General features: G+C 44.3%; 2 protein-coding genes across 3 annotated transcripts in view; one reads left to right on the plus strand and one right to left on the minus strand.

Moving 5' to 3' along the window:
• The window catches only part of GINS1 (GINS complex subunit 1), a 56,217-nt gene extending 46,930 nt beyond the window's left edge, over positions 1–9,287 (minus strand). The window contains exon 1 of one of the 2 annotated variants that reach the window (XM_077486187.1): positions 9,017–9,287. Coding sequence is in view for 1 of the 2 variants with exons in the window: in XM_077486186.1 (XP_077342312.1) it covers positions 8,940–9,014 (75 nt within the window). In the remaining variant the exon portion in view is untranslated. Of the gene's footprint in view, positions 1–8,939 lie in introns of both variants that reach the window. The other variant, XM_077486186.1, reaches the window with a different exon arrangement.
• Positions 9,288–9,343: 56 nt separating this feature from the next.
• Positions 9,344–25,693, plus strand: part of ABHD12 (abhydrolase domain containing 12, lysophospholipase) — a 223,156-nt gene continuing 206,806 nt past the window's right edge. The window contains exon 1 of the mRNA XM_077486185.1: positions 9,344–9,477. Within this exon, the coding sequence (XP_077342311.1) occupies positions 9,428–9,477 (50 nt within the window). The 5' untranslated portion in view covers positions 9,344–9,427. The remainder of the gene's footprint in view (positions 9,478–25,693) is intronic.

Below are 25,693 nucleotides of genomic sequence, written 5' to 3' on the forward strand. Positions count from 1 at the left end.
CAGGTCCGTGACGGCGATCCGGACCTGTCCCTGGCCTGTCATGGAGACGAGTGAGGGGAAGATAGCAGCGCCGTCGCCGCCCCCCCCCCCGTCTCCAAGTCATTGCCCATAGCTCTTAGAGGGACATTTTTTTTTTTTTTTTTTCAAATTACAATTTTTTTTTCAATTGCATTTTAGTGTAAATATGAGATCCGAGGTCTCTCTGACCCCAGATCTCATATTTAAGAGGACCTGTCATGCTTTTTCTATTACAAGGGATTTTTACATTCCTTGTAATAAGAATAAAAGTGACACAACATTTTTTTTTAAAAGAACAGTGAAAAAAAAAAAAAAAAAAAAAAAAAAGTTAAATTAAGAAGAAAAAATAATAATTTTTAAACGCGCCCTGTCCTGCCCACATATAAAATCGATGTTCGAACCACACATAGGAGGTAGCGCCGTGATCGGTAGAGCGAGAGCAATAATTCTAGCCCCAGACCTCCTCTGTAACTCAAAACGTGCAACCTGTAGAATTTTTTTAAACGTCGCCTATGGAGATTTTAAAGGGTAAAAGTTTGTCGCCATTCCATGAGCGGGTGCAATTTTGAAGCGTGACATGTTGGGTATCAATTTACTCGGCGTAACATTATCTTTCACAATATAAAAAATAATTGGGCTAACTTTACTGTTGTCTTATTTTTTTATTAACTAAATTATTTTTCCCAACAAAAGTGCGCTTGTAAGTCCGCTGCACAAATACGGTGTGACAGACAGTATTGCAACAACCACCATTTTATTCTCTAGGATGTTAGAATAAAAAATATATATAATGTTTAGGGGGTTCTAAAAAAAGGGAAGAGGAGGCAGGTAATATAAAACAGAGGAAGCTTCATTAGCATTGCTGGTTTGTCATACCAACGCCGACCACAAGAGGGCGCCAGATTCCATAAGGAATCATAGGACCGCAGAAGGCCTCAAAGCCGCGGCCTAAATTTTCGGCCGCCGGCGGAACGGCCCGACGCGATCACGCTGGGGGGGGTCCACAGAGACAGGATACCCCCAGCTGTGCTGCCCCAGGCGCGAGGTCGCTATTTCTAGTCGCCAATGCGACCTGGCGCCCGGGTTTTGTCGAGCCCTGTGCTAGAGGTACCTGCCAACAAGTGTGTTTGTATCTGTGTCAACCATACTTGCAAATTTCTGGCTACACATGTGGAGGCAACAGCTGGTTTAAGATTCCCAAAAGCTGAATCCCAGACTCTGTGGAGAAGGAAATCCCCTCTTGTCCATCAGGTCCCTAAGCGTGCCAATAACGTCAAACGCTAGGTCTGAGTTTTTGAAACTTTTGAAAGAGGTGTGTCTAATTTAGGATTTTTGTGTCACGGCTGCGCTGTGTCCTCATCAAATGGAAACCTTATTTTTTTAGGTTACTAGAAAAGAGGTTTTCTCTCTGGATTTTCCCACTCCAGTTTGATAGTATCAAGAAAGGATCTATGCACTGGAAAAACGCAAGACTTCTTATGCAAACCTTTGTACATAAGGTCATGTTTAAACAATTGTACCACCTCCTCTTCCATCTCAAGTGTTGTATAGATATCCCTGGAAGATGTTGATGACTTAAAGGCTAACAAACCTAGAGCCCCTTGTGGATTTCTCTATCCCTGGGTCCTGTATCTGACCCCAATTCTTCCGGAGAAGAACAGGTAGATTATCTGAAGATCTGGCTTCAGCCTCAGAGCCTTCACTCTCCACACTCTGCTGCCGACTGAAGGCCTAATTGGAAATGGACCCCCTTCGGGAGCCTGAAACTTGTCAATTAGAGTTTTAAATGAGCTGAAGGTAGATGTAAGCTCATCTCTAAGAAGTCAGCATGATCTGACAGGAGGTTACCAGGTCATCCTTTACTAGGCCTTCTATACAGGTGCGGCAAACTGCTTTGATCCATGAGGAGCTCAACTTGCTTCTGCAAACTACACATTTCCTTTTTGGTGGCTGCCCTTGGGCCGTTTTCTGGGTCTTAGTCTGCAAAACAAAATAAATGACCCATACTGTAATTTTAAGCCACCCACCACTCCATAACACCTCGTGCAGGAAGGAGGGAAAAATGTGTCCCCCTTACACCCAATACTACAGAGGGGGGAGGGAACACTCACAAGGATAGCAAGAGGGTAACAAAACACTCCAGGCTTACCTGTGAGGTGCTGGTGTTGGGGGCCGCATCCACTGCCTGTGCATGTACTGCAGAAGGATCCATCCTGCCCCTCTGGTAGTCCACCACCTCTGCTGCTTCTTCAGCAAACACCAGCAGCCAGCATCCCCTGTTCACAGCGTTTATGGAGACCGGAACCACCGTCTTCAGGTCCAGATGATGACATATGCCCCGCAATTGACCCTCGCTGGATACTTCCTCTGGGCCAGCTTGGAGTGCCACAGCTTCATCTTTCCCCTGCACCTACAAGCCACACTGTCAGCGGGGCAAGCATACCACCGTGCTGCCTATGCAACCCGTGCTATGGGGCCTGACATCACCTTGGTCTTGGCCCTCTCCAGGCAATGAGAACAGGGAACAGCAGTACAACCAGCTTGTCCAGCAGAGGGGCTGCTTCTGGCAGAGGAGAAAGTTCAGTGATACACCCCAAACAGCCATTAGAGCCCCTGCTCGTGAGACCAGGTTCCAGGAACATGTTACCCTCCGTCTGGAGGAAACACTAATAACTGACATGGGGCCTGGAGGAACGCCATTTTATGTTTCCTGTCCTGGTAGGAGGAGCCCTAGGTCTCATGAGCTGTCCTGGAAGATGCTTACAGAAAGTTACATTCTTGGAATGCTGTGATCGCGGTCACTTTTTTTTGTGTCCTCAACCAAACAATCAATGTGCAGCACCATGGCATTTGCAGATCAAACAGAAGCAGCTTCCTTGTCATAAAGGATATGAGGGTTTAATTCCACTTTAAAGGGCAATGCCACTTTCATGGGAAAAAAATTGTAAATAATAAAATAAAAAAATAGTATATAGTGTATACAATTGTGACAAGTCATATTGTAATTAAATGTGATTAAAAAATGACCTCTCTCTTTTCAATCTGCAGCTCTGTACTTTTCTGTAAAGTGCAATGCAAGATGGCTACCTGGAAGTGTTCTGTACACATTCTGTGTACAGATCACCCCCCAGAAACGTTTCCTGCTTGTGCGATTGGCTCACTGACTTTCCCAGAAGTCTGCTTTAAAGCAGAGTTCCACCCAAAAATGGAACTTCCGCTTATACGACCGGTTCTCAACCCAACCCCCCACCCCCCCTCGGTGTCACATTTGACACCTTTCAGGGGGGAGCAGATACCTGTAATCCAAGTACTTGCTCCCACTTCTGGTGAATGATCGCTGCAGTATCCGAGGTGATCTACGCCATATCCGACCCCTCCTCCTTCAGCCCTGCTGTCTTCTGGGAGACGCACAGGTCCCAGAAGACAGCAGGGACTAGTCAGAACGTGCAGCGTGACTCGCGCATGCGCAGTAGGGAAACAGGCTGAGAAGCCGCAAGGATTCACTTCCCGATTCCTTACTTAAGATGCCGACGCCTGAACCCAGAGCGGAGGGACGGATCGGCTTTGGGTGAGGACATCGCAGGCGCCCTGGACAGGCAAGTGTCCTTATATTAAAAGTCGGCCGCTGCAGTATTTGTAGCTTAATTTTTTTTTGCAGGCGGAACTCGGCTTTAAGATACAAGTCAAATGATATCAAGCATCCCCTGCAACCAAATATTTTTGGTGAGATACTCCCAATTCAAAATCATGCTTAAAGGGATGCAGGCCCAGCAGAGTTCTGATTCTGCAGAAGTGGATTGATAATTATGAAGCCACTCCCATTAGACTCACTTTCCCACATGGACACAGACAAGCACACAAATTTCTTCAGAATAACAAAAAAGGTAGGAATCTGCAACAAAGTTTGTTATAATCCTTGCAATGTACATTGATCACCCAGAAGGGAATGTTTTCGTTCTCAACAAAAGTGAAGTTACTCTTTGAGGCCGTCAGCAGATCGACCCCTACAAATTCAGCAATGTCTAAAAACGGAGAGCAACTGAGCATGTGTAGAGCAGGGTAAGACAGTGTATTACTGGATTTTAAACAGTGTAGGCACTTATTTTTAATGTTTTACATAGCTACACCTGCAAAAGGGGCCAGCCTGAAGTGATCTAGCGGGGCTTCATTTTCTGACTAAAGTTTTACTTTAAGCTGCAAAGGCAGCGGAGGGGAGTCTACATATGCTGTGTCACCAATTATACCCTGCTACTGCCTGCTGAATGTTTATCATTACCCTGAATGGGGGTACCCCTGAGTGCATTTGTGTGGATGTGGCATGCTGGTGTGGGGGTTTAAAGGTTTGAAGAAGAACTTCAAAAGAAAAAAAAAAAAAAAAAAAAAAGTCAGCCACAAATGCTGCAACTGCTGATTTTTAACCACTTAACGACCACCCACTGTAGTTGTCTCTCCTGCACGAACCACTGTCAGAGTAAGTCTGCTCGCACAGTTGCGGGCAAAGTGTCATTTGGGGTCAGATTTGTCTGCCGCAATCCTGCTAAAAAAAAAAAAAAAATTGCAGATCACTGCCATAACCAGTAGAAACGATAAAAAAAATAAAGTTCTTAAATCCATCCCATAGTTTGTAGATGCGATAAAGTTTTGCGCAAATATATGCCTATTGGGATATATATTTTTTTTTTAACAAAAATATATAGAATATATATCAGCCTAAACTGATGAATACATTTTTTTGGGGATATTATAGAAAAAAATTGTCGCTTTTTGTATATAGCGCAAAAAATCAAAAGGTGATCATATACCACCAAAAGGAAGCTCTATTTGTGGCGGAAAAAAAAAAAAGAAGTAAATTTTGTTTGGGTACAGCATAGCACAACCACGCAATTGTCAGTTTTAGCGACGCAGTGCTCTATCGCTAAAAACGGCCTGGTCATTAAGGGGGCAAATCCTTTCAGTCCTTAAATGGTTAATAGACACTTACTAGTCCAGATCTGTCTTCAGGTAACTAGCGCTGCCACTTTATGAACAGTTCTCAGGACTCAAATTTTATGTCCTGAGCTACTAGCCAGGCCTTAAGGATCACGCACCAGCCAGGCCTTAAAGAGGAAGTAAACCCTGATGAGTTTACTTCCTCTTTTTTTCCCTGCAAAGGTAAAGCATAATGGACTACTATGCATCACATAGTAGTCCATTATGTGTCACTTACCTGACACAGGAGCCAGCGAAGTCGCCGCTGTCCCCTGTAGTCCGCCGCATCCATCTTGCTGGTGGCGTCTCGCAGCTCCGCCGCTGTCATTCGGCGAAGCCGCGATGACGTCACTCCCGCGCATGCGCACGGGAGTCGACAAATGCGGCAGCTCCATTCTCAGCTCAGCTCAGCGCGCCTGCGCGCCGCTGTCTACGGCGCATGCGCCGTAGACAGCGGTGCCCGTTTTCGGGCAAATATCTCCTAAACCATATAGGTTTAGGAGATATTGCTTGGACCTACAGGTAAGCCTTAATCTAGGCTTACCTGTAGGTCAAAGTGGTTTGTAAAGGTTTACAACCATTTTAAGGATCACGCACCAGCCAGGCCCTACCCGCCCTAAACATGCCCTCATAAATTAGCTCATGAACTGAAACTAAAGCCCCATACACATTATCAGATTTTCTCCTTCAGATTTACCAAAACCATATAATATGAGGTCAAACCTTAGAGGTTTCAATTTGTATGCAACCAGGAAGGCCCTTACACTACATGGTTTTGGTAAATCTGAAGACAAAATCAGCAGAAAATGCGTATGAGGCTTTAGACTACTTTCACACGGAAGGTTTTCAGGCGCTTTAGAGCTAGAAATAGCCTCTGCTAAGCGCCTGAAACAAACCTCCCATTCAATGCAGTGTGTCTTTTCACACTGAGGCGGTGCGCTTGTGGGACGTTCAGAAGAGTCATGCAAGCAGCATCTTTGGGGCGGTTTGGGAGCACTGTATTTAGTGCTCCCAAAATGCCCTTCCCATTACAACGAATGGGCAGCAAAACTTTATTTTCGGGGTAAAAAGCGCCCTGCTAGTGGCCAAAAAGCGCCACAAAAACAATCGGCGCTTTAGTGCTAATCGCTGGGTGGCCCAATGCAAAAGTAGCCTTAAATGTTTTATGCAGAAGTTACAAAAATAAATTAACAACTTTATCAGTGCATCCTCACCAGTGCCCATCAATGCTGCTTCACCAGTGCAGGGGAAGAGAGCTGGCTGGATCATCACAGAGCAGGAAACGTCACTGTAACAAGCAAGAGCCGGGAACACAGGCAATTGAAATGAAAGCTGTCACACAGACCCAGTCCCGCCTCCTGGCCCAGGTACTTTGATAGACAGAACACCGGTCCAATGCCGGGATGTGTTCCGTCTATCAAAGTACCCGGGCCAGGAGGCGGGACTGGGTCTGTGCCACTGCAAGAGCTGGGAACACCAGGCAATTGAAATGAAAGCTGTTACAGCTAGGGATGCACCAAATGGGTTTTTTCGTGCCGAAAACTGATACCAAAACAGCACCGATACCGAAAATGACTTTTTAAAAAATATTTTTATACAGGAAATAGTCAGACTGGGGACGTGGTACAGGAGATCAATGCTGCATGCCAGTGTCAATCAAATTCAGCTTTACCAGTGCCTGTCAGATGCAGCATCCTCACCAGTGTGTGCCCATAAGATGCAGCAGCCTGTCATGCAGCCTCACCAGTGCCTATGCCATGCAGCCTCACTAATGCCCCGTGCCCATCAGATGTAGCAGCCCACCAGTGCCCATGCCATGCAGCCTCGCCAGTGCCCATGTTGTGCAGCCTGCCAGTGCCTGGTAATACATGTCACGCCGTGGGTCAGAGCTGGATCTGAATTGCCGTGCAGCCAGTTTCATCCTGGCACGCCCCTCAGTGTCCCCCCTCCCTTCTCACTCCTGTCCTACACAACCTCCTCAGCACCTGGTAAAAGATGTCACGCTGTGTGTCAGAGCTAGATCTGAATCGCCGTGCAGCCGATGTCCTGCCTCCTATGATAAAAGGCACAATGATTCCTAGCCTTGGATCAGAGTGCCGTCTATCAGGCGGGACATCGGCTGCATGGCAATTCAGATCCAGCTCTGACACACAGGGGGACATGCATTACCAGGTACCGAGGAGACTGTGTAGGACAGGAGTGACGAGGAGGAGGGAGGGGAGACACTGAGGGGCGTTCTGCCGTATAGTGTCCGGCCATCAAATAGTGTCCGCCCCATACTGCGCATGCGCAGTACGGAGCAGACGAAGCTTCGGAAAATCTCCGAAGCTGAATGGCACCTGCGCCGTGAGTGGAGGTGGTAGCCCCACCATCCAAGCAGACATAGGGTTGTGAATATTAGAGGGCCCCTCGCGGGCGAGCTTTGCTCGCCACACTTCAGGCTCGGCCTCGCTGCGCTCGGCTTTTTTATTCCTACTCTATGTCCACTTGGATAGCGGGGATAGAACCTGGACTCACGGTGTAGGCGCCGTTCATCCACGGCAATTTTCGGAATCTGTGTTGCTGTGTACTGCTCAGGCGCAGTATGCAGCGGACACTATCGGATGGAGGACGTTATATGACAAGACACCGGGATGAAACTGGCTGCACGCCGATTCAGATCTAGCTCTGACACACAGCGTGACATGCATTACCAGGCACTGGGGAAGCTGTAAATGACAGGAGTGACAAGAGGAGGAGGAGGGAGGGCAGACTGAGGTGCGTGTCGGGGGGTGAAACACATGCGGCAGCCGGCGGGTGGCCCAGCCCCTTTTTCTAGGTGCCATTATCGGCAACATTTCTCTTTCGGCAAATTGCCATTTTCGGAAGATATTTCGGTGCATCCCTAGTTACAGCAACGTTTGCTACTCTGATGAGCCGGCTGGCGCTCCTCTCTCTTCCCCTGGGAGATCGCTGGGACAAGGGCTCCCATTCAACACCACCTGCCAGTGTTTTGTCAGATTATGCGACCCGTCAGGTGGTGTAACAAAAGTTACGTTCCATCTCCGCCGTCTTGCTACACCCTGCACTTGTCACACAGTAAGGATACAATGAGAAGGGAGCAAGCGGACAGCTTGTTACACCCACCGTAGTTTTGCATTTTACACTTATTTTTAACAGTTATCTGAGGTTATATAGTGAAATGCAGTACTTAGAACACCGTCTGAATGTTTAGAAGTTGAATTTTAAAAGCAGCAAACTGTCAGATTAGCAAACTTGTGAGATCAGCAGGCTTGCCGCTGCTTTTAAAATTCAACTTCCAAACATTCCGGGGTTCCAAGTACTATATTTCACAATATAACCTCAGTTTACTGTTAAAAAAATAAGTGTAAAATGCAAAACTATGGTGGGTGTAATATGTCCGCTTGCACCTTCCCACTCTATCCTTACTGTGGGCAACTGCAGGGTGTAGCAAGATGGGGGCAACGGAACGTCACTTCTGATACAAATTCTGACGAAAAACTGGCGGTGCTAGCTCCCCCGTAGTCTCCTTAGAGGCGTGACATGTCCCAGGAGGGTGCGAGGCAGTGGGGGACCTGTCAGAAATAGGTACCTGTTCCCAGAAAAGAAAAAAAAAAAAAAGAAGGGGGGGGTTGCAATACTGGCAGAGGAGGATCAATGGGAATTCCTTTTTACATGAAGTTCTGCTTTGAAACAGGTGATGAGGAGGCAATATGAACCTCCTCACCATCTGCCAAATACCCTCTGAAGAGCAATACAACGCAGATCACTCTTCAGATGGGCAACATGCGTATAAATAAGCCTCTCAATGCTGAGGTTATACAACCACAATGTATGCTGTGACTACAGTTCCCGTGTCTGTGATGAAGGAACCTTCCTGCAGGCACAGTAATTGGTTGTCTTGTTGTAGTACTGGGGGGTGCCCATCATTAGCCCGGGTAAGGCACACTCACATTGAAGGCCGGTAGTTGTCCCTCTGAAGCCCTCTGCAGCTCCCGGATCAGCTCGATGGCTTTCTCACAGAACATACCGATCAGTGTATAGCTCCAGCTGTCCACCGAATCCCGCGCCCAGCCGCTCCAGGAAGTGATGACGCTCAGGAGGCGCTCCCCTCCATCTTTACTCCTGGAACCCGCTGTACGCTACACTCCGTAGCTTCCAACGTTTGGGATAAAATTAAAAGTCATATTTTTACTACATAGTATACCACGTCTACACTTAATACCGAGCTGTTTCTAAATATTTCCTTCGTATCTGGCTTTATCTCTTGCCCACACGCAACATGGCGGACTAGAGTTCCCTAAGAATCTGAGCACAGCCAAATATGATATTAGGAGACAGAAAACTTGGCGCCAACTTTCTCCTGGCCAATAGGAGGCGGGCTTTCGCCCACGGACTAGCTGGTACGGCAGCCGAGTAGGACACTCTTCACACAACACTTATGTTCGCCCTGGAGGAACTGATGCGTGGCTGCTGTCCGCGGAGTCGGAGGTGGGTGGTGGGCTGAGGACTGTGGGTGGTGGGGAGGGGTCATACCCCAGTGGGTGGTGGGCTCAGGGTTAAGGGGAGGGGTCAGTGAAGGAGGGCAGCTGGTGTTCTGTTCTGTATGAATGGACCATGCTGGTGGTGACGTCACCCATTAACCCCTTCAAGACATGGACAACGGAGGCTCCTTTATTGTGAAGTGGAGGGGGCTCAGATAGAATACAATGTAGAATTACAGCTCTGTAGTCTTTAATAGAACATGAATTGTATTTTCTACATCCTGGCAGTGTGAGGATTTTACCAGCCTCTTGCGGTCCTGCTTTAACCCCTTGCAGCCAGCCCTTTAACTGAGGAGCCACGAGCGTGTCCGTGTGATTGGCTGCTGCAGTGATCACATGATGAGGAGCCTGTCCCTGATGGTAAATAGCGACTGGGAGCTATTGGTGACAGCGTGGTCAGGGTTGCCAATCGCCAGTAAATTTACTTGCAGTTTGTAAAAATCAGTGCTCTTTTTACAACTGCCAGTAAATATCAGGGGCTGATCATTTCTTGCTGTGTTGACTTTTAAACCACTTCCGGACCGCCGCACGACGATGTACGTCCTTACTTGAAGGGGGATATCGTTATGGCAGCAGCTAGCTGCCATAACCCCAGTATCCTCTTCTTCAGCTGGTGGTCTGGTTTCCGGTCTCTGTGGTGGATTCGCAGCGAGATCACTTTTATCGGCGGCAGGAGAGGGACTCCCGCCGCGCTCCAGTGTCCGCCGTCGGCGGAGGCGATCGGAGCTTCACCCTTGCTGGGCATGGAGATGAGTGAGGGGAAGATGCCCCCACCCGTCTCCATAACAATGCAGTGCGGAAACTACGTCAAAACATCTATTCCGCCATAGCTCTTAAAGGGCCCGTTTTTTTTTTTTGTTTGTTTTTTTTAAATGACAATTTTTTTTTTTTTTTTTTTTTTTATTGCATTTAAGTGTACATATGGGATCTGAAGTCTTTTTAACCCTAGATCTCATATTTAAGAGGTCCTGTCATGCTTTTTTTTTCTATTACAAGTGATGTTTACATCTCGCAGCTTGCGTGCAGAAGCAAAAGCATACGCGAGTAGCGCCCGCATATGAAAACGGTGTTTAAACCACACGTGTGAGGTATCACCGCGATTGGTAGAGTGAGAGAAATAATTCTAGCACTAGACCTCCTCTGTAACTTAAAAATGCAACCTGTAGAATTTATTTAAACATCGTCTATGGAGATTTTTAAGGGTAAAAGTTTGTCGCCATTCCACGAGTGGGCGCAATTTTGAAACATGACATGCTGGGTATCAATTTACTCGGCGTAACATTATTTTTGACAATATATAACAGCTTTACTGTTGTCTGATTTTTTTAAATTAAAAAAGTGTATTTTTTCCCAAAAAAGTGAGCTTGTAAGACCGCTGCGCAAATACGGTGTGACAGAAAGTATTGCAACAACCGCCATTTTATTCTCTAGGGTGTTCGAAAAAATTTTTTTATAATGTTTGGGGGTTCTACGTAATTTTCCAACCAAAAAAGTTTTTAACTTGTAAACAACAAATCTCAGAAAGAGGCTCGGTCCTTAAGTAGTTAACAGAGAAGTATAGTATTTTTTTTTTTTCAGTTTCATGCTTACCTAGGTGGATGCTGCATTTGTTCAATTTCCTTTAGATTTACCTTCAACTATATGTTAGAAGGGCCTACCTGATTGCATACAAATTGAAAGTGTTCATGTTTGACCTCATATATGGTTTTGGTAAATCTAAAGGGAAAAAAAAACTAAAGAAAATTGTATAGTGTGTATTATTTAGAATGCTGGTGTGTGTGGGGGAGAAGAGTCTGCAAGGAGGAGCCTGCAGGGTCAGGTAAATAAAACTAAAGACCCCCCACCCCTTAAGCATAAACAAGCAGTTAACCCTTGCAGTGCAGTTTTCACAGAGGTCAGTTTTAATGGGTGATTCATTTTTAATCTGCCTGGAGTTCCATCTTAAACTGCTTCCTATAAAAGTAAATGAAAATGCTTTGCCATGCCTTGGAAAAGGAATAAGAACTTCTTTCATCTTTACTCTATGACCTAAAACATGAATATACTGTATATTTATTCTGGTAACACCCTCATTGTTTACTGTTAGCTTAGGTGTGATCACAGACATGTCATGTCTCATCTGTGTGATGATTCCAATTTCTGAGGGTTGCACCTAGATTGTAGCATTTATTGCTTTAAATTAAGGGTGTCCACGTTATGATACATGCAGCAATGTGTGGTCATTTGGTTTCAAAAGCAGCATTTTAACCACTTCAATACAGAGCACTTATACACCTTCCTGCCCAGACCAATTTTCAGCTTTCTGCGCTGTCGCACTTTAAATGACAATTGCGCGGTCATGCTACCCTGTACCCTAACTAAATTTTAATCATCTTGTTTCTATTAGAAAACTTTGTAAATAAGTAAGTTTTCTCCTTCACTGATGGGGCTGCACTGACGGGCACTGATAAGGTGGCACTGATGGGCAATGATGATGTGCACTGATAGGTGGCACGGATGGGCACTGATAGGTGGCACAGATGTACACTGATGGATGCCAATCTTTGCCATCAATAATGCCTGCAAATCAGTGATGCCCATTGTGGGCACTGATTGGCATCCCTGGTAGCCATAGGTGCCATATCTGGTGGTGTCTAGTGGTGGGCATCCCTGGTGGTCCAGTGTGGACATCCTCAGGGGTGCTGCTCTGATAATCAATCAGCACAGACCCCCCCCCCGCGCCAGAAGTGCAGCCAATCGTCTCTCTTCTACTCGCATTTGACAGATACGTGTGAGGAAAAGCCGATCAACGGCTCTTCTTGTTTACATCATGATCAGTCATGATTGGACACGGCCGATCACGTGGTACAGAGTCTCTATCAGACTCTTTACCTATATCGGCGTTGTGGTGTGTCAGACTGACACCGCAACAACGATCGCCGCGGTGTGCTCCCCCGGGAGCACGCAGCGGCTTGATATCCTGGCGACGTCATATGACGTTTGGTCAGGATATCACAACCACTTTGCCCAAGTCATATTGCTATATGGTGGGCAGCAAGTGGTTAAAATTCCTATTTATGCTCCAGTCACACTTGTGCGACATGTCGTGCAACTTTGAACATCAAAGTCGCATGCCAAGTTTTTCCCCATGTTTTCCAATGATAACCATTCATATGTGAAACTTAAAGTTGTTCATGCACTACTTTGGTCTGACTTTCATGCAACTTGAGTGCCATAGATATGAATGCTAACCCTCAAAAGTTGCAAGAAAGTCATACCTGAATGTTATACAGTGCAAGAGTTGTGCAACGGTTGTCCATTATCACTGGTCAAAGCCAAAGTCGTATTCAAGTTGCACCTATCCAAAATTGCATCATAGTTGCACACCAAAGTCAGTACAACTTTACTGTACAAATATACAATATACAAATGTGAATGAAGAAAATGGATTTGAATAGGACCTGCGTGCAGTACATCACATTGGATCTTTCCCCAGTGCAGCAGGTAAATGAGAACACGTCCTATATGAAAGTGTTGCGTTGCGCATTATCCCACATTTTAGTTGTGTTGTAAAATTAAGTTAGATGCAGCTCATGTGAACAAGGTTGAAAGGGCTTGTGTTTTTTTTTTTTGTTTTTTTTTTTTTTAAATAACAAACATGTCATACCTCCACTGTGCAGTTCGTTTTGCACAGAGTGGCTCCGAACATCCTCTTTTGGGGTCCCACGATGGCGCTGGTGGCTCCTCCCCGCATTGTGTGTCCACATTGGAGAACCGCTCTCCTAGGTGGACACCCGTGTGGGTGCGCTCCCGAGTCCCGCATCTGTGTCCATTTACACAGAATGCAGGACTTGGCCCTGCCCCCCCGGTGCCATGTCATTGGATTTGATTGACAGCAGTGGGAGCCAATGGCTGTGCTGCTATCAGTCTATCCAATCGGGACACGAGGCACCAGCTACAGATGGTGTGCTCGTTCCCGGATAGAGGATGACAGTGTCCAGGTAAGTAAAACGGGGGCTTGGGGGGGCTACAGCACTAACAATGGTTTTTCACCTTAATGCATAGAATGACAACATAGAATTGCATAGAATTACAACCCCTTTAAGACCACAGCTGACATCTGTATCCTATATCTGTAGTCAAAAGCTTTATTTTTTTTTATTTTTTTGTAGTAAGTATATCACATTGGAAAAATTTCCCTTCACTCTAAAAAGAAAATTCTGTGTGAATACCTCCACATTTGCACAGCATCACAAATAATCCTCATAATGAGTGTAATATGTTTATTTTCTATGATGATTAGCTCCGTCTATTGGCTATAATGTGATATTTTCCTCAAACACCCTAATCAGGAAAATACGGCATTTAGGACCTCTATATGGAGTCGATAATCATAGGAAATAAACATATTAAACACATATTACAGGGATTACTTGTGATGGGTGTGCGACTGCTGATGTATTCATACAGCTATTTGTTTTTTTTAGAATAAACTTCTTAAAGTGATATAAAAAGGCATTTTTTTTTTTTACTTACCTGCTCTTTGCAGTTGGTTTTGCACAGAGCAGCCCTGATTCTCCTCTTCTTGGTTCCCTCGCCAGCACTCCTGACCTCTACCTTCTGCTGAGTGCCCCCAGAGAATGCAGCTTGTAATGGGGGCACCCAAGCAGGCTCATCCCCAGGTGGATGCTCTGCATATCCATTCACAAAGTGAGCCGTGACTTGGCCCCACCCTGTCTCTCTCCTCATTGGCTTAGTCCTCAGTGATTCGCAGCAACGGGAGACCATGGCTCCAGCTGCTGTCTCAGCCAATAAGGAGGAAGAGTACACGGAGAGCTGAGGCTCTCATACACATCACTGGTACGTATTGGGGGGGGGGGAGGGGTCTGCAAGGTTTTTTATCTTCGTGCATAGGGTGCATGAAGGTAAAAAAAACCTTGAGCCTTTACAACCACTTTAATGTTTCCAAGAAACAACATAATTTAAAGCCTCAGCCCACCCATGTGACCTTGTTTCATGTTACATTCATATTTCGGGTGCAACCTGGTCACATTTAGACGTGCAAAAGGAAAAAATTAGTTTAGTTTCGTTTTAATTCGTTAATTCATTAAGTTTGTTTAGTTATATTCGTTAACTTCCTTAAATTCATTTTCGGATTTCATTTAGTTTTCTACCGAATTCGAAAAATCGACCACATTCGAAAATATTTCAACCAAATTCGAAAATATTTCTACCGGATTCGAAATGATTTCAACATGATTCGAAATTATTTCAACCACATTCGAAAATATTTTGTGACCGGACTTTAGGGCCATGTATCTCGGGGTCACTTGCTGCTAGAATCTGGATATGTTGTAGTGCTAGTACTATTGTGTTTGCATACCAAACTTGGGGTTTCTAGCTATAAGTGACCCCGAGATATGTGGCCCCAAAGTCAGGTCGCAAAATGTCATTCTCTGCTGCAGAAAAGTACTTGACATATTGCCTATATCTATGGGTCACTTGGTGCTAGGAACCCCAGCTTGTGGCAGGTGACGTGGCAAGTGGCCAATCCACAACTTGGTCATGTGGCAGGTCACGTGGTACACGTGACACTCGTGGCTGTTCACGTGAAACTCGTGACAAGTCACGTGACACCCGTGGCCGGTCACGTGGCACCCGTGGCCGGTCACGTGGTACTTGCGGCAGGTGACTTGGCAAAATGGACAATGATATACAGCATATATACTTGCCTTGCGAATGAAATCCGTGACGTGCAAAAGGCAAAAATTTGTTTCGTTTTAATTCATTAAAGCAGGGTTCCACCCTAAAGTGGAACTTCCGCTCATCGGAACCCCCCCTCCAGTGTCACAATTGGCACCTTTCAGGGGGGAGGGGGGTGCAGATACCTGTCAAAGACAGGTATTTACACCCACTTCTGGGCATAGACTCCCACGGGAGTCTATGCCTCTTCCTGTCCCAGCGCGCTGTCTGCTGGGACACACACGGGTCCCAGAGACAGCGCAGACAATTCCTATTACGCTGCGCGACTCACGCATGCGCAGTAGGGAACCGGGAAGTGAAGCCGCAGCGCTTCACTTCCTGATTCCCTCACCTAGAATGGTGGCGGCAGCAGCCGAGAGCCGATCGATCGATCGGCCTCGGCTGCCGGCATCGCTGGACCCCGGGACAGGTGAGTGTCCATTTATTAAAAGTCAGCAGCTGCAGTATTTGTAGCTGCTGGCTTTTAATATTTTTTTCCACAGTGAAATCCCTCTTTAAGTAATTCATTTTGTTTAGTTAGATTCATTAAATTCGTTTTCGGATTTCGTTTAGTTTTCGACCGAATTTGAAAATTCGGTCGCATTTGAACTGGATTTTAAATAATTTCAACTGCATTAGAAACTATATCAACGGGAATTGAAAATATTTCAACCAAATTGGATAATATTTCAAACAAATTCAGCTATGTTCCTGGTAAATCTGTCTGTCAAATTTTTCACATATAAGAATAGAATTATACAGCCTGACAATTCAAAAATGACTTTAAATAAAAAATGTACTTAATTTATCTTATTTGAGAATTACTTTTTTGCACCACTACCATGTTGAGGACTTCAGGTCCAAGATGCACCTGTGTTGTGTCAGCCATAGAATAAAATAGAAAGAATATACAACCATCTTCTGAAATTCGAATTTCAAATAGAATGAATTCAAATTTTTAAATTAATTAATTTTAAATTTGGATAGAAAAGATTATAATAAAATAGAAAATTTACTAGAAAACAATAGAATCAAATATATTATATTTTATTCTGTTCTGTTCTGTTCTATTGTTTTTCTAGTCTATTCTTTTATATTCTATTAAAATCTTTTCTATTCAAATTCGAATTCATTCTATACGAAATTCGAATGTCTAAAAAAAAAAAAAAAAAATTATATATAATTTTTTTTTTTGACATTCGAATTTCGTATAAAATGAATTCGAATTTGAATAGAAAAGATTTCAATAGAATATAAAAGAATAGACTAGAAAAACAATAGAACAGAATAGAATAAAATATAATATATTCTATTCTGTTCTATTGTTTTTCTAGTCTATTCTCTATTTCCATTCTAATCTTTTATATTCAAATTCGAATCCATTCTATACGAAATTCTAATGTTATTTATATTATAAAACCACCATCTTCCGAAATTCGAATTTAGTTTATAATGATTTCACCAAATAACCAATTTTGGGGTTTCTAGCACCAAGTGACCCAGAGATACGTGGCCCCAAATTCGGGTCACAAAATGTCATTCTCTGCTGCAGAAAAGTGCTTGACATATTGTCCATATCAGAGAATGACATTTTGCGACCTGAATTTGGGGCCACATATCTCGGGGGCCACATTCTAGCTGTAAGTGGCCCCCGAGATACGTATCTCGGGGTCACTTGGTGCTAGGAACCCCATAACTTTTAGCAGGTGATGTGGCAAGTGGACAGTCCACAACTTGGTCACGTGGCACTTGTGGCAGGTCATGTGGCACTTGTGGCAGGTCATGTGGCACTTGTGGCAGGTCAAGTGGCACCCGTGGCTGGTCAAGTGGCACCCGTGGCTGGTCAAGTGGCACCCGTGGCTGGTCAAGTGGCACCCGTGGCTGGTCAAGTGGCACCCGTGGCTGGTCAAGTGGCACCCGTGGCTGGTCACGTGGCACCCGTGGCTGGTCACGTGGCACCCGTGGCTGGTCACGTGGCACCCGTGGCTGGTCACGTGGCACTCGTAGCCGATCACGTGGCACTCATGGCAGGTGTTGTGGCAAGTGGACAATACACAACTTGGGGCAGGTGACGTGGGAAGTGGACAATACACAACTTGTGGCAGGTGATGTGGGAAGTGGACAATACACAACTTGTGGCAGGTGATGTGGAAAGCGGACAATACACAACTTGTGGCAGGTGATGTGGCAAGTGGACAATGCACAACGTGTGGCAGGTGACGTGGCAAGTGGACAATCCACAACTTGGTCACATGGCAGGTTACGTGGATCTTGTGGCCGGTCACGTGGCACTCGTGGCAGGTGTCATGGCACTCGTGGCAGGTGTCGTGGCAAGTGGACAATACACAACTTGTGGCAGGTGATATGGCAAGTGGACAATCCCCAACTTGGAGTTCGGGTTCGGGTTAGGGTTATGTTTGGGGTTAGGGTTTCCCCTTGAAGAATAAGGCTTGGACTCAGTGATAGAATAAATATAAATAAAAAAATAATATTTTATACTATTCTGTTCAATTGTTTTTCTAGTCTATTCTTTTGTATTCAAATCTTTTCTATTCTAATTCATTCTATAGGAAATTCGAATTTCGGGAAGATGGTGTGTGTATATATATATATATATATATTCATTCTATTGTGTTATTATTTTATATTCTATTTTACTGTATTCTTTTTTAGAAATCAATTTATATTTTTTCGATTTTTATTCAAATTTGTTTTCAAATTCGATTCAAATTGTTTTCAAATTCGATTTGACTAGAATTTTTTCGAATTTGATTCAAATTTCGGTTGAATTCATTAGCATTGTAATTCGGATGCATCCGAATGTCCGAATAATGAAAGTTCGTCCGTATTTCGAATCGGAACGAAACGGAATGCACATGTCTAGTCACATTCCCCAAACCCCCACTTACCCAAAATACAAGTGCTCCTCCTTAGCGCAAGCTGTTGGATTCTGAATGTAGTGCACCTGTGGGAGGCTCTGTCCACACAGCCGCATCATCCATTCTCAGAGATCTGTTTGTGGAAAGACTACAAGACCCATCTGCCACTGCAGCAGAGGGACCCGCAGAGCTCAGTGGAGTACAAATGTAGTGATGTCACCACACTTGTAATCCATTGCTTACTGGGATGTAATAAATACACATTGTTTTTTCTTTCAATGTGGCTGCATTTTAATTACATTTTTGTGAAAGGTGGACTAAGCCTTTAGGTTAGGGTCGCACCAATACCGTTTTCTTTAACTGGCGAGTATGGATGCGTTCGGTCTAGTATTCGCTGATACCAAGTACCACTGCCTTTGCGGTGTGATTTGTGTGTGAACCCGGGCTGAAGTCATTATGACAAGCCTGGGTTCACACAGAAGCGGTGGGGTAAACCACATGTGATTCAGACAGGAATCACTCTGCATTCCTGCTCAAGTCACATGCAATTCTTTGCAGTGTGATTTGAGCCCATTCATTTTCTGTGGGCTAGAATTGTACCTCAAAGGTATTGGTTTTAGTTATTGGAGCATTTTCACGCGTACAAGTACTTGTGCAAATGCTCAGTACCGACACCAATAATGGTATAGGTGCAACCCTACTCAAGTTTAATATTGTAGTGTGTATGCTCCCAGTATTCATTATTTTGTGCTCAAGTCCAAGTTTTAACAGGACCATCAATGGATATTATTAAGGCTCCGTTCACACTTGTGCGACTCCAAAGTCACATGATTTCCAGTGTGACTTTGGAGTGCGACTTTGATGCAACTTTACACTTTCTTTCACTCAAGTCGCATCAAACTAGTGCAGGAACATCAAAGTTGCTGTGATTTTAAGTCGCATAGATTCCAATGGGTGCCATTGAAAACAATGGGCTGCTACTTGCCATGTGACTTTGTGTCCAAAGTCGCATGGCAAGTTGCACAAGTGTAAACAGAGCCTTAGCCCTGGTTCACAACGGTGCAGCTTTGAAATCGTGCTAATTCTGCTTGATTTCAAAGCTGCACATCAGTCCGATTTCTGCTGCCAATTTCATTGTTGCTTGTGGCTTCATTTAACATACATCTATGGAAGTCGCAATGAAATTCGTAAAAGGTAGTGCAGGAACCTTTTTTTATAAGCACTGCGACATGAGTTGCATTGGGTTGCGACTTGTCATGCGATTTAAAACGATCAAATCGGATTATAAGTCACACAACAAAACAAAGTATTGTATTGAATATTAGCCCAGATATGAAGTGTAACTAAAGTTGAAAGATAAAAAATTGCAAACAGGCAGACTCTTTATTGCAGAAGAGCCGCACCCAGAAGTCGCCGGGGAAAAAATTTGGGACACTTTTTTGCAGAAAGTTAGTGTAGGCGGGGCAATATGTTAATGAGGGGGCAGGACATTCATTTTGTGGACATAGCTGGTGGGTTTTAAAAAAAATTGCGCCGCTACAGAAATGGGCGTGCTTTCAAATACGTTAAATATTGGGCGTGGATTAAAGGGGGTGTGGTTAAATAGTCTGTTTGCAACCACCTGTCCACAGGGATGCATGGACCTTCCCAACAGGTTCGCCTGGAAAACTGTCAGGCAGATCTGATGGGATCTGCCATATGATGGTGTCAGCAAGCAGTGACTGTGAGAAATAAATTGGGTTGAAAGCTTCACTGCCAAATTTCTCAGTCAGGAGAGTGCTATGTGGAAAAAGGAGATACCATCTTTGTCAGCTAGCAGCAGTGCAGTTTTAAACCCAATTTCTTACAGTCCAGTAATTACTGGATAAAAAAAAAACCTTTACCATCGAAGCCCTCCTTTTCCATCAGTGCAGTCTCACCAGTGCCCATCAGTGCAGCCTTATCAGAGCAGCTTCAGAGAAGGATCTACCTTGTCTTGGCCATGCCAGCCGAGCTCTGCTTACCATCTGCGGGCTCATCCGTATGCTCACTTGACTTCAGCTGTCTCTCCATGTGCTCCTGCTCACATAATCTGACCCACCCCCCCCCCCCCCTCCTTAGTATTAACCAATCAGAGGAGGTAAGGGGGAGGATCATCTGGTGCCCAAAAGTCCCGATGTCTGTGACAGGAGGCGGATTTTTGTGATTTTGCCCGCGACATCGGTCTGATTTCTGGGAAAATCAAGAATGTTGGGTACAAGGGGAATGTATTTATCTGGTTTAAGCTAAATGTTTAAGTTACATTTTTTAAAATGAAGTCTTCTAGTTTGTAAACTGTCAAAATAGTTCTAGCAGCGCTAAATGCTCAGAGCAGAAAATTTACCTGCAGAGTTGGCTGATTTTAGAGCTTGTGGTCTCTGGTCTCATGGTAACACTGGTAAGTTAAATACATCAGTGTCAGGGGGTGAGGTTGGGGGGTCACTTTGCCATGCATGTCTCTTTAACCACTTCAGCCCCATTCGATTTTACTCCCTTCACGACCAGGCCATTCTTTGCTATTTAGCACTGCGCTACTTTAACTGGTAATTGCTCGGTCATGCAATACTATACCCAAACAAAATTTATACAATTTTTTTTCCCACACAAATAGAGCTAAATAAAAAAAAAAAAAAAAAAAATATATATATATATATATATATATATATATATATATATATATATATATATATATATATATTATACTATATATTAGATTTTTCTTTTTGGTTTTTAATACTACTAATAGCAGTGATCAGAAACTTATAATGGTACTGCGATAGTGTGGTGGGAAAATCTGACCCTAACTGATGCAGATTTCCGGGCTGCGATTGTACACAGCCAATCAGCAGGTCCCAGCCAGGAATCATTGGATTATTGGGTGCGCGCATGTGTGCGCCCTTAACCAGGGAATAGGCAGCGGCATATGTGTACACCGCTTTGCCTACTCCCGCCGCAGTACATTGTAGGCAGACGGGAAGTGGTTAAACATTATAAATATTATACACCTATTTTTAATTTGATGGATTTTAATAAGGATTTAGGTGTGGGTTGCAGCTTCACTTTAATTTAAAATAATATTAGGATGTGGGATATTGCAAGGCAATTTAAGAGAATAACTTAACTATAACTAAAGGCAAAATGTTTTATTTTTAGTAGGGAGGGGTTTGAACCACTGTCAGGTTTTTAATGCTGTCTGTATCCCTGTCCGAGAGATTGACCCTCTCTAGTCACTAGGACTGTAAGTAAGGGTATGTCCAAAACTTTTAGATTGCCATCAGAACAGGAATAGAGGGGACATATTTCAATGAGGACATTTGTTACCATTTCAACTGTCTAGGAGGGGAATTCCCTAACATTTGAAAAATATTCCCTGATAAGAAACATATGGCAAAAAAAGGTTTTTAAACACCCCCACCATCACCACTTTATCCAAAATGGGGAAAAATGTATTTTGGCTGTAGCTATTTAACTTGTTCCCCCTCTTCCTCCCCTTCTGAGAAGCATACAGTATATTTAGTGTTTCTTGCTCCCACGCTGGATTGGTCAACCACTGGGAATCTGGTAAGAAAACCTTGTGTGGGCTCCAGATGTGTGTGTCAGAGCTTTACACTATGGACTACTGCTAATGCACCATTGTCACTGGATAGAAAAATAGTTGTTCCCCCATACACAGAAGTAACCACTATTTCATTTCAGTCTAACTGACATTTGTAATAAATGATTTATATCACCATCAGTTTTGTTAAATTATAGTTTTAATTTTACAAAAGGATATTGCTCCAGGATATTTGTGATATTAAATGTAACCACTAGATGGCAGTAGAGATTTATGGTTATTTAGTAAAAAATTACAGTAGCGTTCATACTAATATTATTGTTATATATGTAGCACTGATTCCTGAAGGAGCGGCTGGTTTTGCTGGGCTTACCGTTTACCTTCTCCACCTCATTGTTCTTGTCTAGGGGTTCCCGAGGTTGATGGCCCAATAACTGCTTGAATCCCTTTGGAGGAATTTTTATTTGCATAAAACTTTGAACAGAGCACAGTCTCTCAGTTGGGAATAGAGGGTATGAGTAGGAAAGCTCAGGTACTTGTTCGGAAACTGCTGACATGTAAAGATGTCTCTCTCTAGATGATCCAGAGAGTAGCCACTCGCAACTGGATACTTCAGCTGTCGGATAAATCCTGGTTTATGGATTTAGCAGCCGACAAGTGATTCAAACTTCAAAGTCTCTGCCACAGACTTAGTTGTAAAACTTTAGATGAACACAAAGTCTCTCACAGGAACTTAGTTGTAACCAAAGGATGAATTTAGGAACTTTCTTACAGTACCAGTATCTTGCAGCCGGTGCGGCGATACCGTAAGAATGCGGATTTACTTGGTGTCCTTTCAGTTCAGCTTCCAGGCTCTTACCGAGCAGCCAGCCTCATGCGTAGCCCTCTTTTGAAGAGTCCTCCTCTGGTCGCGTTTTGAGTTGCTGGGCCTCTCCAAACCCAAGACGGCACTGGACCACCTTGAAATCCTTCTTCCAGTTACTGCGTCTCGAGACTCGGAAATGGATGGACCCGCACCCCAGGCCATGAGGGCCTCTGGGGGCTGGTCAGGAGGACCAGGACCATGGAGTCAGAACATACTTCTTGACCGGAACCCAGAACCACGTGACCTCAGCATCTTAAAGCGGTAGTAAACCCGCAAATTTTATTTTTTTATTTTTTAAACCTGCAAAGCAAAAGGCATAATGAGCTAGTATGCGGTGCATACTAGCTCATTATGAAATACTTACCTTCGAACGAGGCCCCGACATCTGGCCCGATCCACGCCGAGGGAGCTGACATGCTCCCTCTGCGTTTCTTCCGGGTATCGCGGCTCCGGCGCTGTGAGTGGCCGGAGCCGCGATATCATCACTCCCACGCATGCGCGCGGGAGATTTCATTCCGGCCGGTCGGCCACTGCCGGATTTTCAGGCCGAGAATCCCCTTGTGCGCATGCGCCGCTGCAGTCAGCGGCGCATACCGAGGGGAATATGTCCTAAACCGTACAGGTTTAGGAGATTTTTTTTTACCTACAGGTAAGCCTTATTATAGGCTTTCCTGTAGGTAAAATTTAAAAAATTTAGTTTACAACCACTTTAAGTACCTCTCCCGGAATAGACAGTGAGACAACGCACCCACTGATTGGCTCAGAGAGAGAGATTGGTACCCAATGCATCCAACCAGACTGCGTTCCAATGCCTGTCAGAGATGATACATGCACCTATGACCAGGCAGAACATAGTACAGTCCAGCCAAACTGATGCCAGAATCACAATTTACATAATTTAACCCCAAGACCCAACTATGGTCTTAGAAAAACTAAATTTACAAAACATAGCATGTACTCTTCAGGAGTACCGGTGCTACATATAGAATTTATATAACGTCAACAGTAAGTACAATACTTTACAAAGTCAAGGTAGACAGTAGAACTACAATACAATTCAAGACAAGAGGGTTAGGAGGGCCCTGCTCTTGAGAGTTTACAAAATCGAAAGCTTTGTTCACCTCTAGACGGAAGTGACTAATTAATGATAAAATATGATACGCTGGGACTTGATTGTTTCATATTTTATATGGACACTTACTGTCCCAAATAAATCTGTCTAGGGGGCATCTCTTACCTTTTATCTGTCTATGGCTGGCTTTAAACTATTTTTGCCACATGCTACTCCCCTAACATGCTATAAACTTTTCTCCTAAGTTAATGTTCTCTGGACAGAATTGTTAATATTTTGGTAGATAAAACTATGTATACATTTAGTGGTCCCCTGATCTGTATAACAGACACTTTCTTATCCCTCTGTTCCCCCGGGATTCCCAAAACCAAGGGTCCTGGCTATTCTCTGACCCACTTCCTCCCAACCTCTGTGAATTCATATTGGCTATTAGGGTCACCCTTTGCATTTGGTGACCAATAGGAAGTAGAGAATGAGAACAGACAGCCAATGAACAGCAGAAATGTGTGGGTTTGTTGTTCGGATCTTGGGTTTTATGGATTCTGGAATTAGATGAAGATGATCTGAGAATGTGAGAAGGCAACTGGATTTAGCACAGCTTTTTTCACCTTCACAACTAAATGAATTTTGAATAACCCACAAAATGGTTTCATTTTCGAGCTGGAAGTAATTTTTAAGGATCTGTTGCTGCCATAGCAATAGTTCTTAAAGTGTCAGTAGTTAGAAGTACCTGAATTTGTTGCTCATATCAGTAATTTTACTGAACCTGGTGCAAAAACTTGCCTGATTTAGGTGTCGGTAGTTCTGAAGGAGACTACTGCCAAGAAAGTACAGTAAAGGCACTTGATAAAATATTCACTTCTATTATTATTATAAATAGATGCAGGGAATGATTTGATGGGGGTGACTCCGGGATGGTTCTTAGGTGGAAGTGGGGAAAGCTTCCCTGAATAAGTGAGTTTTCAGGGATCTCCTAAAGGTGGACAGGGTAGGGGCTGATCGAACATAGCAGGGCAGGGAGTTCTGGAGGATGGGAGAGGCTCTGGAGAAGTCCTGAAGGCGAGCATGGGAGGAGGTAACAAGGGAGCTAGAGAGCAGGAGGACCTGGGAGGAGCGGAGGGGACGATTAGGGCAATATCTGCAGATGAGGTTGGTGATGTAGCTGGGGGAGATGTTGTGGAACACTTTGTATGTTGTGGTTAGAATTTTGAATTTTATACAGTAGGGTAGGGGAAGCCAGTGAAGGGATTGGCAGAGGGGGGCAGCAGTCACGGATTGATTAGTGAGGTGTATTAGTTCTCGCAGCAGAATTCACAATAGACTGAAGTGGGGATAGCCTGCATAAGGGTAGGCCATTAAGGAGAGAGTTGCAGTAGTCAAGGCAGTAAATAATCAAGGAGTGAATTAGTTGCTTTGTGGTGTCATTAGTCAATTATCCATTTATGTGCAGATGAAATCAGCAAAAAGGAATTTGCATTACAAATTATTGGATAATTAAAATGCGTATTCACACTTTTTATTGTGTGAATATTCTCCAAATCCTTAATTTATGGTAGTAAAAAGAAAAAAAAAAAAGTCCCGTTGCAGGACAGTCATGATACACATGTGAGTCACGCTCGTGACACAGTGCTCTGAATAGATTATTTTTTATTTTATTTTTAAAAGCCTGTGGCGTGCAAAACATACCCAAAAACTTCCACCCGGTGCCAAAAAAAGTGCACACACATAAAGAGTATATCACAAAAACGGGCAACAGGTGTACCACTGTCCTCCACGAGGAAGGACCTTTACCCTGATCCCCCCGGGGCGTTAGACTCCAGACAGGGACTGAAAACCAGACGACCACCTTTCTCTGGAAGGTCTGCCGAAACACACCCACCCAAGTACTTGGTTGGGGCTCCCCCAAAGGGAGACCCCCCCCAGAGAGAGAGAGGGGGCGAACCAAGCCAGAAGGCCTATTTCCACCCCCCTCCCAAGACTTTCAGGGTTGGCCCGAGGACCGACACCCTACTCATTACACGTGCACAGTGACAAAACAAAGATGTGACACAA

Source organism: Lithobates pipiens, unplaced genomic scaffold (genome assembly GCF_037356315.1).
Source record: "Lithobates pipiens isolate NorthernLeopardFrog02 unplaced genomic scaffold, aLitPip1_a1.2 Scaffold_18, whole genome shotgun sequence".
In the NCBI taxonomy this organism is placed as follows: domain Eukaryota; kingdom Metazoa; phylum Chordata; class Amphibia; order Anura; family Ranidae; genus Lithobates; species Lithobates pipiens.